The sequence below is a fragment of the Phaethon lepturus genome, unplaced genomic scaffold, assembly GCF_000687285.1.
Source record: "Phaethon lepturus isolate BGI_N335 unplaced genomic scaffold, ASM68728v1 scaffold9582, whole genome shotgun sequence".
Classification (NCBI taxonomy): Eukaryota; Metazoa; Chordata; class Aves; order Phaethontiformes; family Phaethontidae; genus Phaethon; species Phaethon lepturus.
In genome coordinates, this window is record NW_010522572.1 from 23,115 (window position 1) to 39,656 (window position 16,542).

The 16,542-nt window shown below is 40.5% G+C and overlaps 1 protein-coding gene across 1 annotated transcript in view; it reads left to right on the forward strand.

Moving 5' to 3' along the window:
• The window catches only part of MKL1 (megakaryoblastic leukemia (translocation) 1), a 45,913-nt gene that overhangs the window by 11,413 nt on the left and 17,958 nt on the right, over nucleotides 1-16,542 (forward strand). The window contains exon 2 of the mRNA XM_010281842.1: nucleotides 7,177-7,242. Coding sequence (XP_010280144.1) covers nucleotides 7,177-7,242 — 66 coding nt within the window. The remainder of the gene's footprint in view (nucleotides 1-7,176; nucleotides 7,243-16,542) is intronic.

A 16,542-nucleotide genomic window follows, 5' to 3' on the forward strand; every position in this document is an offset into this window, starting at 1 on the left:
TCCTGCTCACAAAGAGAAGACCACAGCATGAATAAGTGGCTTTTGCCTCTAGTGTGAAAGGCTCTTGTAACAGTTTAAGAGACCAAAACAAATTCTCTTTCTATTCTTTACCCTCCCAAACTCCATTTTCTTCATAGTATGGTTGCTAAGGAAGAGATGAGGAAACTGCCTGCATTTTAATAGCAGCTGTTGTCGCTGCAGTAGAGAAAAGAGGTAGTGGAATGTGAGATAGTCTCAAATAGTAAAGAAATAAACTTCTGCTTAACTGTCCCTTTGCGCAGGCTTGCTCCAAGCTATTCTTTAAAATGCATTGAGATGAATAGAATTGTATGGCTGCTATTTCCAGTACCAGTGAATGCTTGCAAATTGTGAGGATCAGCAGTGTACCTGCTGCTTCTCCTTCACCCCACAGAGGGACATGAATTTTTGGCATCCCCTTCCCAGGGTAGCAAACTGTCATATAATCCCTGCAGTTTGGGTGTCATTTACAGTCTGCTTCACTTAAATGCTTCTCTGTTAACTGCACAGTCTGCTTAAATGCAAAGCCAGCGTGTATTCCCTATCAGCAGTTAGTGGATTAAAATGCTCTTAGGCTCAGAAAATTGCCTTTTTAAAAAAGGCCCCAAAAGTTGGCTTTTCTTTGTTGGTAACCCCCATTCTAGCACATTCTGTGTGATGGGGGTGTGTGTCGTTGACAGTGCCAGAAAAATACAGCTCGGGGGGCGTGGGGGGGGAAGTAATCCACCTCAGCAATTTGAGTTATTTTTACAATTAATTCTGACCATTGTATACTCACTCATTCATCACAAACTATCATAGCTGAAATTTTCTTATAGCTTCTTGTGGACACTACAAAAAATTTGGTAATACTAACCACCCTTTGCTGCTTCTGTACAGAAGGGTGTTGCAACTGGAGTTTAGCAGATGCTGCTCTTGCTGTTGTATGAACCAGAATCTAATCTGGCTTCCCATTGAAGCATGAAAGGCCTAATGTGAGTCAATATTTGGTTTGTAAGCAGGCACAGCTGGAAAATGCTCAGAGACCATTTTTGGTGTGAGGGAAAGGTTTTCTCACTACATCTCCAAGAGACTGAATTCAGTTATAAACGTAGGATATAATCTCCACTGAAAACAGCGGCTGATGTGCTGCGCGTTCCAAAACTGAATTTGGCATTGGCTACTGGTCAAATGTGACTATTTAATCAGAAATGAGGAAAAAATTTATTTTCTCAATGTGATTAGAATGTCTACTGCTGGCCAAGTAGTAAGTGGAAAGGTGGCTTCAGCCTGCACAGCAAGTAGTTACACGGCACTGTGATATTTAAGTTAGAGGCCCCTGGTGTTGCACAAACAGCTGTGATGATTTTTTTCAGCAAATATCCATGTCATCAAAGTCATCTTTTATGGTTGCATATTATAATTAAGTTGGCTGCATATAGGCTGTTGGTTTAGTCTAATGGTGTTACACAGACTGTATTGAAAATTTTATACAGATTGTACTGAAAAATTGAAAAATATGTGTGGGCTGTAAATGGTGGCCTAGTGCCACGTTTCCTTAGGCTGTGGTCTCTGACCCTCACAAAGTAAACCCAGTCAGACCCACTCAGTGCTAGGCCAGTGAAAATTCTCCTAAAAAATCTTTGTCACTACTGAAAGGTAGAGGTGTTGATGAACTAACTAGTAGGTTTCCATCCCAGCTTGTGCTGTATTAATGCTTTCTTGCAAGTTAAGTGGATGCTGTAGCACAGGGCTTTCAAATGGGGTGTGCAGAGGTGCTGAACAGCATACAAATAAATGATTGGGAACCCTTTTGAGCATTAAAGTGCATAGTTTGCTTTTTACTGCTTTTACTTACGCTTGCACTTTCCTCAGCTTAGATAATGAAGTTAGGCTAATTTCACTTGTTCTTGGTAGTTTCTCTTTCGAATCACATGGCTTATTGATTGGGTTGCAAGGATGAATTTTTCTATCGGACAAAATGCTTTCACTGAATTTACAAAATCGATAAATCACTTCTGTGAGCACACAGCCTATCTAGTTAATATGCAGTTTATGTCTTGCACTCTCTTTTTTTGCACAGGTATCCTAACCCTAATTCCAGGGAGTTCCACCTCCCTCAGCCCATCTATCGGGTTTTGTTTGGCTATAGCAGCCTTCCTCCCTTCCCGTTCTGTGCTACTGCTCGTGCTGTCTGTTGTAATCCACCATATGGCTGTGCTTAATCATTACCTTGGTTGGGCAACCTTGAGTATCACTTGGGATTCCTTAGAAGAAAAGGTTTTGTAGAAATGTGAACATGGAGTCCCTTTGGCAGTAAGCCTGTATTCAACATAACATGCACAGGGCCTTACCACAAGCTGCAGTTCAGGGCTGTGTACTTCTCTTCACTAGTTCTCAAAAAAACAGGAAATGCAGAATATTTTTTAATTTGTTGTCTTAAACCTGTCCTGGTGTGTGACATAGTCTCAAAGATGAGATTTTTTTTTCTCTCTTGAGATGCTGAGATGCCGAGGCTGCAGTCTAGTATTCTGTCAGCAGTTCTAGTCAAACTATTAAACACAAAGTGTGGTTTAGAAATAGAAGGGCTTTCAGGTGTGTACATGTAAAGGCAGGCATGCTGTTGCAGACTTAGATGATGAGCTGCAAAAAACACCTTAGCTTGTCATAAATATTTGTTCTTGCTACTGCTTATTACTAATGCACCCTTGTACTATAACTAGAGTTGGAAGTGTCCTGAAAATGTCCATATGGGTGCAGCCTCTGTGTATTAAGCATATACTGCTCTGAGCTGCTACCAGCCATGTGTAGGCAGGTGTAAGCTCTGGTCTTGGAATATGCCTGTGGGTTCCCTGTTAAGGCAATTCTATGGTAAGACGAAGAGAAAATAATCATGATTTGCTGTATTTCACTAACAGTATAACTCTGTTGATAGTAGCTGTATCGCAGTGCTGTCTCTTAGTACACCCCATGCCCCCAAGTTCTTCTCTATCCCTCCTCTGAACTGCTGACAGCAGTCCTCTACGCCAGCTCCCAGATTCCTCTGGAGTGTTTTACTAATTCTTGGAACAGTTCATTAGAGACATAAAAACCTTGTTCAAACTTTAACTATATTTCAGAGCTTTTCATACTTGTGAAATAAATAAATTATGCCCATTTTCAGGTGGGAAAAACAGACAAGCATACAAAGCCCACAAAATGTTGCATAGGCTGTGACACCGGCTGAATGAAAGAAGCGAGTTGAAGGGTACCAGTATGGAACTTATTTTCTAGCCAGCAGAGATACCGCTTCTTGATATGACCTGATTTATTCCTAATTGGAAAATTAATTTAAAGGTTAAGTAGAGGGATAAAGGAAACAAAAGATTGTTGGTTTGTGATTGAAAGACTTACACTGCAGTCTGTCTTTGAGTTACTTTGAATTTCTCTGGTCATTCTAGACCTTTGGCTGAGCTCCATGTTCAACAGCCTTGGATTGGCTCTTGGGTCATCTGTTAATCTATATATAGGATTCACACACTTGCACACGTAAACAGGTGACCTCCTAAATATATGAAATGGTGTTGGGAACTCCAAGTACTTATTTAAGACAAAATGAATTCAGGAGTGTACTGAAGTAATCCTTTTTGCCCTCCTCCCTGCCACAGAAATAAGCTGCATTGTAAAAAAAAAAAAAAAAGGTGCATTATGTGCTGATTATAACTTGTGCTTAATATGTGTATACATTCATAAACCCTAGGAATTACTTAGTACCTATTAAAAGTATCCTGAAATTGACCTTTTTCCTATTCTCTGGTTTATTTCTCTTGACAGTTGCTAGTTTTGTGCTGTGAAGGGACATAGCGTTTAAAAATAAGAGGTGCATATAATGGGTAGAGAAGAAGGGTAGTAGATGGTAACTGATATAGAAATAAGATATATTTAGAAAATTCATAAGGGAAGCTGAAGTCAGGAAGGGAATTGTAAGTCATTTGATGAAGTCTCTTGCTGTCTGGCTGAGACTGGTTTCTCATAAATCTGGGAACAGCAGGGAGACTTCAGAAGAGCGAAAGGCCAGTAACATTTTGCATCATTACTGAGAAAGGGTGAGTGAGTAAAGAGTGGCTAATCTGGTCTCAGTTCCAGGAAAAAAATACGGAAAATTTGATAAAGAATTTAGGTGGTATAAGAATAGCAGTATAATCACGCTATTCAGCTTTTCAATTTGTGAAAACAGGTCTGTTCAAATGTAATTTTGCTGTTTGGATACGTGAAATTTGGTTGCTAGGGGTTTTGTCTGGGTGTAGTAGACTTTTATAAGGTCTTTAACTTCATAGTGTGGTATATTTTGGTTTTTAGAAGTATCTTTGAATTTAATGAAGTACTGCTGAAGTGGATTAAGAACTGACTGTAATCAAAGCAGAAAAGCATTTCTAGTTGGGATCAGCCTGGTGTGGTCTGGAAACAAATGCAAGAAGGTAATGGTGTGCATGGAGCAAAGATCAGTGGAGGCATAAATAATGACATTCAAAAATGGTTTAGATCATTTAGGCAAACTGAGACAGCTGGGCAAAATGTGCATCAATAAGGTGAGGGCAGAGTTATGCACCAAGGAGCAAAAAATGCCAGCCACACCTGTGTTGTGAGGAGTTTTTCATTGAAAATCCGTGACTCTGGGTGGTGAAAGATATATAGTAGGTATAGCTGCAAATGGAGGGAAAGTAGATGATCCTAGCAAGCAAATAGCAAAGTGTCAAAAAGGGCTAACATACATTGCTAGCTGTGTAAGTGGGAAGACATGAGTAATAATGAGATTATCTGCACGTGAAGTTGTGGAGATAGACCTGATGCTATAGGTCTGTGCCTTGCCTGTATACATTTAGTGAGATGTGCTAATTTAGGGTATGGAAATGAGTCCCTGAAATGGCTCACTAGTGGAAATAATGCCACATAGTGAGAGATTTAATGTGCCGTTACCTAATAGGGCTGAAATCACTTAGTGGCATACTGCTGCTGGAAGGATGAAGTCTCACTCCCACCTTATGTTAGTGTTAGCAAATACCTGCCTATACAGTCATCCTCTTCAGCTCACAAATGAGAGAGAAAACTGTTCCCCATTTTGGCTGGGCTGTGGTCTCTGTCATGTCAGTAAGTCCAGCGACCAGTCAGGGGAACATGAGAGATGATGCGGGGAGTGAGAGATTTGACTCTATCGCAGCAAGCTGTTAGATCAAGTGCTCATGTAGATGTGTCATCACTGGATTTGGGTTTTGATCACCTCAAAATGAATCCAGCAAATGAAGAGCTCTGTGAACAGGCCAGCTGTAAGACTGTATTAGCCCTCACGCTAGCACAGAAGTAGGAGTGTGATCGCATGCTGGGTGGGAGGAAGAGTCTGGGACTACCACTTCTGTTTGCAGTTCCACAGCCAAACAAAGGGCCCGTTCCTTCCCCTCTGTGTTCCCTCCTCCTCGCTCTGGCTCTTGGCTGATCCCACACAGAATTAGCATGGTGCTCTGTACACCCTCCCTCCTTCTCTCCCTTCCCCGTACTAAAGGAAGTAGTTTCCTGCCCAGGATGCATATATTAAGAAATCCTAGCTTGGCTTAAGAAAGAGAAGAGAAGTAACTTGCTTGCAGTGTGTACAGAAGTACCTCCACAGGTAGGAAATATATTCTCACTGTCATAAACCTTTGAAAGAAAGGTACATCAAGAGCCAAGGGAAGTGGAAGCTAGACAAATCCAAGCAAAAATTTAAGTGTGCATTTAGGAGAAGGTGATTAGCCACCTTGCAAACAACCAAGGAAGAGATGGATCTCTTGTTAACTTGTTAACTTCCAGAAGACCAGAACCCTTACTGGAAGATATATTAGTCAAATGCAAACTGCAAATAGGAGGTTGAAAGAAACAGGTAAAATGTGATAATGTCTGTGAGTAGATGAAGTAGTATCTTCTCCTTAAATTTTTTGATCCCTGCTTTAGGAGTGTACAGTATAAATTTGGATATAATGTATGAAATTAATGTATTGGCCAAGAAGAGTCCTTGAGAAAGGGCACGTAAGGTTTATAATGAGATTGTATAGTTGGACTGTAGAGTGGTTTTGCTTTCTGGTGGTTCCACTACATTTTTGTGGACTTCTCTTATGTGGACATACAAAGAACATAAGCTTGACAGAGAAATTTAAATGAAAACATGGAAGATGCCATGCCATTCGTTCTCTAATATTTTGTGTTGAGTATACTTAGGAGCTTGGGCTTGATTGGCAGGCAGGGTTCAGTATCTATTGATGTTCACTCAGGTTGTCCTAAATTGATGTGTGTGCACACACACACAGGTGTGCACGCATGCGCACATGTGTGCACGCACACACATGTGAGTTTGTTTCTTTGGTTTTGTAAGGCCCCTTTCGTACAGAAGCTGTCTTTGATTGTTTGTAAGAACAATCTCTAGAATATCACTTTGATAGTGTAGTTTAAAGGGCAACTGCTTTTATAACATAGATGTTGAAATGATGACTATTCCAGAGATTTGCATTAGGAAAAAAATATAATAGTATTTCATGCAGATAATGCATATGTTCTATTACTCTAAAATAAATAGGAAAAATTCTAGTGATAAGGGATTCCTTTTGCTGTGGAACAAGGACACTTCTAGATATATCCATGATATTTCATTTTCATGAGATGTTTCTGAAGGTGAATTTCTGAGTCGAGGAAGAAAATCAGCCTTGTAATTTAGAGTAATGACCAGTCATTTTGTCACATCAATTTAACCTACACATGGCAATTAGAGTTTTCAGGAGTCATTAGCAGCTGAGGTGTCACTCTGTGTTTATTGGAGGACTGTCAGCCAGTGTTTCTCTTTGTTTTTTAACATTAATGGTTTGGAAAGAAGTTGATGCTCTAGAAAGAATTGAGAAACAAGCCTGGCTTTGCGGATTTTTATCACCCTGCCAAGACGCTGCGCAACTTCCTCTCCCTGTTGCCCGCAGCAGCAGAGTACGGAAACCCGACTGCTGAAGGCCACTTCTGCAATTGCAGTGGTGCGGGGGAGCAGGGTGTCAGGGGGGTCTTTTCGTTCTGCTGCTCGCTCGGGCCTTGGCATCCAAAGGAGAAAACAAGATGTGTTTGCAAATGTCTCTTCAGTTGTTTCTCACACTGATGGGTTTCCTTCTCTTCCCTCTCTCTGCTGTTGTGCAGTGCTGCAGTTGAAGCTCCAGCAGCGACGCACACGGGAGGAGCTGGTGAGCCAAGGGATCATGCCGCGTAAGTATCACTTCAACTCTTTGTCTTGGTGTTTCTATGCATGTTTTTGAGTGGAGAATGATTTCACATATGATTTGAAGGATCAGATTCTTTGTTTCTAGATGAAAAACATCATATATAAGAGCCCCACCCTGTCCCACCCAACTTGGTCCTTCAGAAGTGTTGTTACTCTAGGTATGGGGCCACCTCTGATACTGAGGAAAAGAGTAATGGCTCCAAGTGTAATTGTACTCCAAAACAATGTTTCCTATATTTGATCACAGTGAAGAGTCTTCTGGAGAACATGCTATGTTAGAAGAGTCTTATATACTTTACGCATGCTGGTAATCGCTCTTTTAACAGGCTTCCTGCCTCTGCAGTTTCTGTTCTTGTTTGTCAGCTCCCCAGATCTCTCAGGCAGTTGTAACTTTGCATGTACATATTCCATAAACCGAGTGAAAACAGGCAGTGCGTACAAGATGTTAACCAACAAGAGGCCATATTTTATATTTGTAGCTAGAAAACATAGCTAGAGAGAGCCCTATGGGCATCAGCCAGTCCTCTTCCTGCAGGGGAAGGCAAAATCTGCAGAGCCAGAGAACTTTGGCTTGTCTGGGTGGGCACAAAGGATATAGCCTAATGCTAAGCTTTAATAAGCTGTCAGGTTAGCGTTGGAGAAGGTGTTTTTTTGTTTTGTTCCCCTTCTTCCCCCCAAAATGATAAAAGATAGCTGATAAATAGTTTTGTCATGTTTTGCTACCTCCAAACTAGATGACTTATAGATAACAACTTGAAGCAAGACCAAAGAGCAAGTGTTTTATTTTTGACATCATCTCAGTTTTACTTAACAGCGTTACTAAAAGGCAATGGATCAGATATATGTTTTCCTCTTTCAAAAACTTTCCCCTTCCCCCATTTCTCAAACCTTACTTGAAGACAGTGTAGTAATGAGGAGTTTCTCATTCCTTCTATTTTGGGGGTGCACACTGTAATATGACACAGTGATGTGACTTAGACTTTGCTAAAGGCGTAAGGTTAGGCTGTCAGCTCGCTCTCTGAATGAAAAGAACCTGTCAGCAGCACTTTGTCAGCTGAAGTGGCTCTCTGGAAGGTAGTGACGTGCTCAAGATGTGTCTGGGACCCATACTTAAAATTCTATTACCAAATCAAAAAGGAAAGATTGTACTGTCTGGACATAGTACATCATGCCTGTCGTCTTCTTTTTACCTGGGGAACTTGTGTATGTGCTTCTACAGAATACATTTAATTTGCTTTTGGATGAAAGAGTAGTGGCCCAGTGGCTGTGCCCTTTTACTAATGCTTCCCAGAAGAAAATGTTCCTGACTTCTTTGTGGTCTCCTGCTTTAGGTGGATATGTATGCAAATACTGTATTAAGTTACGTTCAGTACTGGCTTTCTTCAAAGTGTGGCTGCCCAAACTTGTGATTCCTGAGAGGGGTCTGTTTTACGGGCCCTTTGAAAATGAGGCCCTTGCAAGTAATTCAAGTAAGGCACCCAGAGTAATTAGTTAGTCTTAAATTTGCTTAAAATATAGCCTAAATAAGTTGTCTTTGCAGACTTGTGCCCTTCATTGCTTCATTTATGTCTCTTACATGTGAGTTTTATGACAGACCAAAGAAGAATGCTCAGTAAAATATCATTTTGGAAATATTGGCGACGCATGAAAAGGTCCTTTCTGCAATGGAGAAAAACCACTTTAGCAGATCTGTTCTAAACATGATTTGAAATGAGTTCTCTGCAAGTCATGGTATCATTTACCCATACCTGCCAACTGGAAATAATCGCACAAAGGGAAATCTTTAAAACATTATTTGCCTGGGCCATTTTTAATGAGAAGTTCAGATGTGAGATAAATTGTGATACTTAAAGCAAAAGTCCCATTTTTAACCTGAGAAGTACAAAGGATGACTAGGCGTCTGAAGGCGTCTCAGAGCCATGACAGCTTTCCTTCTACTTTCAGAAGTTCAGAATAGACATTTTTACTTACTACTGTGAATGTGCAGGTATCCTGTATTCTTTCATCTGTCTGCGTTGTACCCCCTGTCTGTGAGAACATTTAGGTACTCAATCTTGTTCTTCTCTCATCTACTACTGAACATGGCTATACGGGGCCCCATGTCTCCCTCTTGAGTTTGTTAGTCAGGAACCAAGCCCCACACAGCTCTTTATGATGATTTAACAAAAGTGTAAAAGTGGAAATCCAGAGGATGGTTTGGTGTTGAATTAAATGAGCTGGAGTGCTCTTTCCATGGCAAATGCTGGTTGGCTTCTAGCCTTTATTTTCCATTTGGAGAGCCTTAACACCCTTGAAAGAATTGTGGTAGTTGCAGTTGTATCTACATTAGGCTTATAGCTTGTGTCAGGAAGGCGCTATTGAAGTGAAGCTCCTGATTGCCCCTGCCTACTATGCCTACATGCCTTGCACCATGAAATGAAGTTTGAGAGTTGGATTAAATTGGGATGAAAGTAAACTGGAAAATACTCTGCCTACAGCTAATATGCATTCAGTCCATGGGACCAGACTACAGCTTGTCTGGCACAGCACCTCCCATTTCACCTTCATGTATAGAGTGTGGATGTCAGTTCCTCAGCGTCAGCTGTTCTGCTGTGCATATTTGGTCTTACTATGCTATCCTACATGTTAATTTAGATTAGCCTTTAATACAGATGAGTTCCTGGATCTTGTAGCCAGACGTGCAATATCTGTGAAGCAAAGTTTATGTTTTACATTAAAAGCTATCTAGTGTGCAAACTCACTTTGGTACCTTTGGTTCTCCTGACTGCACTGTAAGTCTTATGTGGTGTTTAGGTTCAGCTTGATGCCCTAAGGGAGAAATTGTACTTCAGGCTGCCATCAACATAAGGTTTTTGGACGTTGTAAACCTGAGGAGAGGGAGAAGATGCGGTGGTGTCCCATTAAAGTGAGAGTGACAGCACTCCCGCTTTGCTTGTTCAGAACAGAGCTGGGAGTTGCTTACTTTGTTCCCATGTGGAATTTTGTTTATATGCTAGAGAGGAAAGGCAAATGTTTCAACATTTTTTTACCAAGTACACTTAATCTCGCTTGAATAACCTTTCCAACCCACCAGCCACCTATAGTAGTACTATGCTTCACTCAAAGATCAGTGTATTGTAGTAAGAAATAAAGCGTTTATAAGCAGTGGTGGAGGATTCAAAATAATTGGGTTTTATGCTTAATTAATTCTTCTTGCTTTTCTGTTATCCCTTTGTGTAACCTTTTACTAGTAGCAGGATTCATTAGTTTAAGATTAAAACTCTCAATTGCCCATAGAAAAGAGGTGGGAAGCAAGTCTTCATCTGCATCTGACATACCTATGATTTGAGCTAGAAGGACTGTATCTAGAAACAAGGATAGCTGACTTTTCATATTTATTCAGGTTTTCGCCTATTGTCTAATAATGCAAATATATACCTTTTTTTTTGCTATTTGCTTTTTTTTGTAGCTATGCAGAGGTGATTTTCATCTTCTCGTCCTCATAAAATGCAAGCTAAACAAAAACTGCTGTCTGCGCTCAACTCTTTGAACTCATGTCATGCTGTGAAAGAACAGCCAGATGCTGTCAGTTTTTACAGTGTCAAATTTAAAGGTTACAGCTGTTGTAAGGTTTTTGAGGGGGTAGTATTAAACACTCAGTTTTCCACCCTTGAAAAGAATGTTTTAAACAGTAGCTAAGGTGCATCTGAGTAGAAAGACATTTGGAAAGTATCTTCAACTAAAACAGCAAACATTTTTAGGGGAGAGACATTTGGCAAATGTAGCAATACTCTGCTTTGCAAAATATGTCGCGCTTTTTCTGTTTTGCAAGGTTTAAAGCTTCACATGCCCATCGGGATCTTCGGCTTCTGGCTGCAAACACAAAATATAGGCAGGCATGCAAGGTTGTCATGTGGCAGAATCCTGCAGGAAAACTGTATTTGTGACCATCAGATTCACCTGTGCAGGTGAAACAGAAGATAATTTCTGGTAATGTGCCTTGTGTTGCTCTATATTACTGCTTTTTGAACATCTGTGACACAGACAGCTTTTGAAAAGGGCATCGTCTGGACTGAAAACTTGAAGAAGGGTGGCTGCAGTACAAGCAGAGAATTTCCAGGAGCTTCTTTTTCACTTCAGTGTATTGGATGTTTGCCGGGTTTTGTGCCCACATCCAACTACTCTGACTGTATGTTTGCGTTCCAGTATACAATATATGCAGAATACATGTAGAATCCAAACAGGATGAACTTTATGCTGTTTTCCTATGTAACTGTTTTTACAGGCACTGAGGTGTTTCCATGCTACAGGTCTGCATTACCACCCCTCCGATGCAGTTTTCTGCTTGGACATGCAGCATCTTAGTTGCTTGTGTGTGTTTTGGACTACAAGATTTGTGAATCTTGTGCTGCTGAGTTTCAAACTCTCCTGAAGAGAGTGTATTTTATCTCTGGACTACATGAAGGGAGCGTGCCATAGTTCAATTACAACAGGTCATGCCACTAGGAATGACTGTAATACAGCAGATGGCCTAATGATTAGAATCGCATTAGGCCTCTGATGTCACTAGCTGTATTTTTTTTGTAGCCACAAGGTTAATGGAGAAAATGTAATATTTGTTTTAAAACTACAATACAGTATTTGCTTTTTTGGGGGAGCTGTGAGACATTGCTTAGAATTGATTCTAAAGGAATTGACATTTACTGGGGACACTTAGTGATTTGAGGATACAGAACATAGGTTATGCTTTGGCATATCAGTGTTGATCATCCTCCAGGCAAAGCTTGTAACTGGTCTTCTGCATCCAGCACAGCTACCATCACAAGAAAACAAGGATCTTTGAGGTATTGATTCCAGGAAGCTACATGCTTGCCACCTGTTAGTTTCTAAAGCTAAACCATGTCTCTAGACTTTAACACCTCAACCCCCAAATTTGGCCATACATCCACACTTGTGTTTGTGTAGGGTCGCTAAAAATGATACTGCTGCTTTAGTTTCTACCTGATAGTCTAACTACTTCTCAATTTTAAAAAAGTAATTTGGTTGATGAAAATTATGCACTTCCAACTTCATTGCATAGCTCTGTATTTAATACGTTATTCATGTTCATATTTTCTTATAAAGCTGACAGTTTTAAACCTGAAACTTGTCAATAACAGTATATGGGACAGTAGTTGAAGGAGACAGTCCTTTGAGAATATAGTCAACTGCTGGTTCCTGTCACAAACAGTAGCTACAGTGGAACATAGTAAATGTTGTCAGAAACAAAATGGTTTAATGGTTAGACTTGATGATCTTGAAGGTCCTTTCCAACCTTAGTGATTCTGTGAAAAGAAAACAAAAAACCTGATTTATAAATTGTTTAACTGTTAACTGTGAAATAGGACCATCTTTTGATGTATGCCAAAGAAAGGAGAGGCAGTAAGCTGTTGGAACATACACAGTTATCTACATGTGCAGTATTTTTCATGGCAGGAATCATTCTGCAGTCATTCTGATGGCTTCAGGTGCAATTCATAATGTCTCAACAATGTTTTATCTTCTACATAAAGGCTAGGATAGAAGATTAACTCCATGCTATGCCTACACGGAGTTTTACTGATTCAGAAATGTTGCAGTTTGGCTATGCAGTTGACATTTCGAGATTTTTGTGTGTTATATTTGAACTGCAGATAAACCAATTGCTTTAACACCCCAAAAGAGATCTTCCTGCTTCACCTGTCTCTGCTGCTTATCTATCGTGTTCCCATCATTCTCTTGCTGCTTTACATATCAGGTCTTTATAGTGACGTTCCCTGTAGTTTTTTGAATATAGTAACAAAACAAAACTTCCCTGCCACCTAGTGTCTGCTATTCTGCCCATTGGTGACTGCTTCACTTTCTTACCCTTTTTCCACAAAACAAGGTGAAACTGCACTTTCATTTAGGATAAAGAGTTAAAAACAAACATATGGACTGTAAATATCATTACTCCCAGATTTGTTTAAAAAAATGTCCAAACCTATCAAGTCTTTAAGATCTAAAAAACTTCTTTTTAATACTCCATTTAACTTCTGAAACCTTGCTATTTCCGGCTTCACTGTGTACAGAATGGGACCTCAAAAATAGAGGCTGCAGCGAGACTTCTGATATACTTGATGTCATGATCTGAGAGTAAGGCTGGAACACTAAGCAGGTATCATAAAACAAACAAAAGCTGTGGAGGGCACTTGCAGCGGTATTTCTGTTTGTGGCATGTAGCACAGAAATCTGTAACTGTTTTTATTTTAATTTGACCATCCACCTGTAACTTGTCTCCCAGGAATTATTTGCTGGTTCTTTGACTTTGATCTCTTCTCTTGAAGCACAATTTCAAACCCTTGAGGCTTTGTGTTGAGATGGAGTCTGTGCATTTAAGCTGAGAGCCTCATTGTCAGGGGCCTAATAACTGCAGTTGGTTTGTTTATATTTTTAGATAGCTGTTTAGATAGTTTATATCACCTGTGATTAATGAGACGTGGTTGGAGTAGGAAAGTTCATTTTGTTAGTAAAGGAGATGTGCTGTTCGTCCTTTCTGAAGTTGTAAAAAGAAAAGGCCATTCTCAAGGGTTTGATAGGCTACGTTTAGTCCTTGATCCCTGCAATGATAAAAGATTTTACTCTTCTGGTTGCAAGAGAAACATAATAATTCAGCGGAGTAAAATCTGGTATGTATTACAGCATTTTTCCCCTTCATGTTCCCACAGTCATCTTGGGTTCATTCTTACTTGTTGGCTGAGAATGGGCTCTCCTTTTTCTTCTCATGGTCACAGACCTCCCCTAGTCTGGGCACTCCGTAAAGTTGTCAGAGGAGTTTGCGAAGGGAGATTATCTATCCAAGAAGAAGGCATGAAGTCTGCTCTAGGAATGCATGGATCAAAGGGTTCTCACTAGAAGTTCCTTATCTCCCTTTTCCTCTTTCAGTTTGGAGGTGACATAATCCTAATTGTAATCAAGTTTTCTTTTATCTTTTTTATTTTTCAGTTCAGGATTTAGGTAATGATCTTCTGAATGCCAAGAGTTAATGGGGATCAACAGAGTGGGTTATATGATCTGTATTTGCTGTAACTGTTCTTTGACACAAAGCTGTAGCCATAGTCACCCATAGATCTGATAACTGTTACCATGGGTGACAATTTACATTTGTGCTCCTAAAGAGGGTGAACTTTCTGAGAAATTACACATATCTGTTACAGTTTAAAATAACTCAGTGTTGGGCCTTGAAAAATCTTAGCCATTTCTGTCAATAATTTTGCATGTTTGCTGTGACAAACATGGCTTTTCAGGCTTTTCACAGAGTTAAAACTAATGAAAATCTTAAATTTCAGCTGTGTTGTAAAGGAGATACCACTGTAATAAAGTTCCTGAAAGTTTTGCTAAGTTGTGGACATGGGCTCTGGAGAGGTGCTTGGTTTCAGGTGTTGGAAGCAGCTCAGGTTGTGTGCAATTCCATGGTGAGCTGAGGCAGGGTACCACAGTCCCACCTGTGAAACTGCCCGGAGCTGCATAAGGAGAAAAGGGTGCTGATGGAGATCTCTTTTCTATCACCTGTTTATTCCCCACTCCTTTTTCATATTTCTACAGCATACTGCTCTTTGATACTGTCCCACTAGCAAGATGACAGATCCTTCTGTACATGTGACCCAGTTTATGAATACTTTTTTCTTCCATGCCATGAGAAATTATTTTTGGAAATGGGGTGAAGATGAAGGGAGGAAGCAAGTGCCAACTGCCTTGATCTGTGATTCAAGTTTTATGCCTCTTACCAAATGCTACACACCAAATGCTGTGGGCTGGGAGCCCCACCCTGAACTGACAGAGGAAGTGATCGAGCCTATTTGCAGCACTTTATCTTATCTTTTTACGAAAGCATAGTAAACAAGAGAGAGAAACTAGAATTTGGTTTAGAGCAGAGGTGAATAACTGCAGGAGAAGGCCTTCTGCTTTCCTGAATTAAGTCAGCATGTCTGAGGTTGGGTTTGGACATGACATGAGCTTCTCTGTTATAGCAAAGGAAAATTTTCCCTTCAGAAACTGATCTAACTGAACAGCAAAATACTTGATTCAGTAGCCTTTCTACAGACCTGTTGTCTGACCAACTGATTTGCAGTTCAAATATCACCTTGTTGTGTATGATGAGCTAGATAATGTGGCGAAGGAAAGCTCATGTGCTGTCTCTCCCCTGTAAGCCTGCACATCTGATAGCCTCCAGTAGTGACCTTACCAAGTACAGAAGGTTTTGCAGCCTCTCCTCCCCGCTAGACACTTGAGCTATGAGGGCCTGTGAAGACCCTTTTGCCTTTCTTTCTTCCCTTTATTTGGTTACTTGCAAACTTTGGTGTCTTCTGTCAGCTGCATAAGCAAATGCAGGGTGTACAGGTATTTTGACCTCTTTTTCTCAGTGGTTGGGTCAGACTCCTTCCCCTGCTATGTTTCGTTCTTAGGGTGACTGAATTTGGTTGTGATTCCACTTATTTCTCACATTAGGATATAGGAACTTGAAGATCTGCATATGACTACCTTTGAAAGCTTTGCAAGGCTAAAATTTACTTTCATACGCTGCAGGATAAACCCTGAACAGAAATGCTTGCACCATTTTGCCCAGCTTTTTGTCTGTGCTGTTATATTGGAGATTTGGGTTTGATTCCTGGGCCTTGATTCAATCTGCTTATAGCAGCACCTGTCTGAAGCTTTGCGTCAGTATTTCCCTTCGCTCACATATTGCCACCTTCAAAAAGTGTCTTGGACTGATGGAACACTGAAGTCATGCACTGCAGTTTTGGACCCTGTTTCACAGGAATTAATACATTGGTTTGAAGCGAAGATTAGCAGCTTCCATCTCTGTACTTTGTATGGAAAGGTGTGCATCATTGTAGATAGTCCTGTGTGCTTGCTGGATAGCTTTGGGGGGTCAGATGGAAAGACAGTAGTTGCAATGTATAGCTGCGAACATTTTTGGAGCAGGGTGGAGGCACAGAACAAGTTGCATCATTGATCTCTGGGGAGATTTCTCATGGTAGCTAAGGGTGTGACCACAAAGTTACTAATGCTTCAGGAATTCTGGTGATGAAGCATCAAAATGGTCCACAAGAAGTAGCAGAGAGTCTAAAAAACTAGGACGTATGTGGTAGGAATTTCATGAGATCGATCTTTGCTAGCCAGCCCATCTGTGGTAGGAAAATCACATCCTGCTGTCAGTCATCTAAAGGTGAGGGTAAAGCTCATCCTCCTATGAAAACAGTGGACGAATGGAGCAATCTGAAGATGTGGGGGCCGTGGTTCAGCCG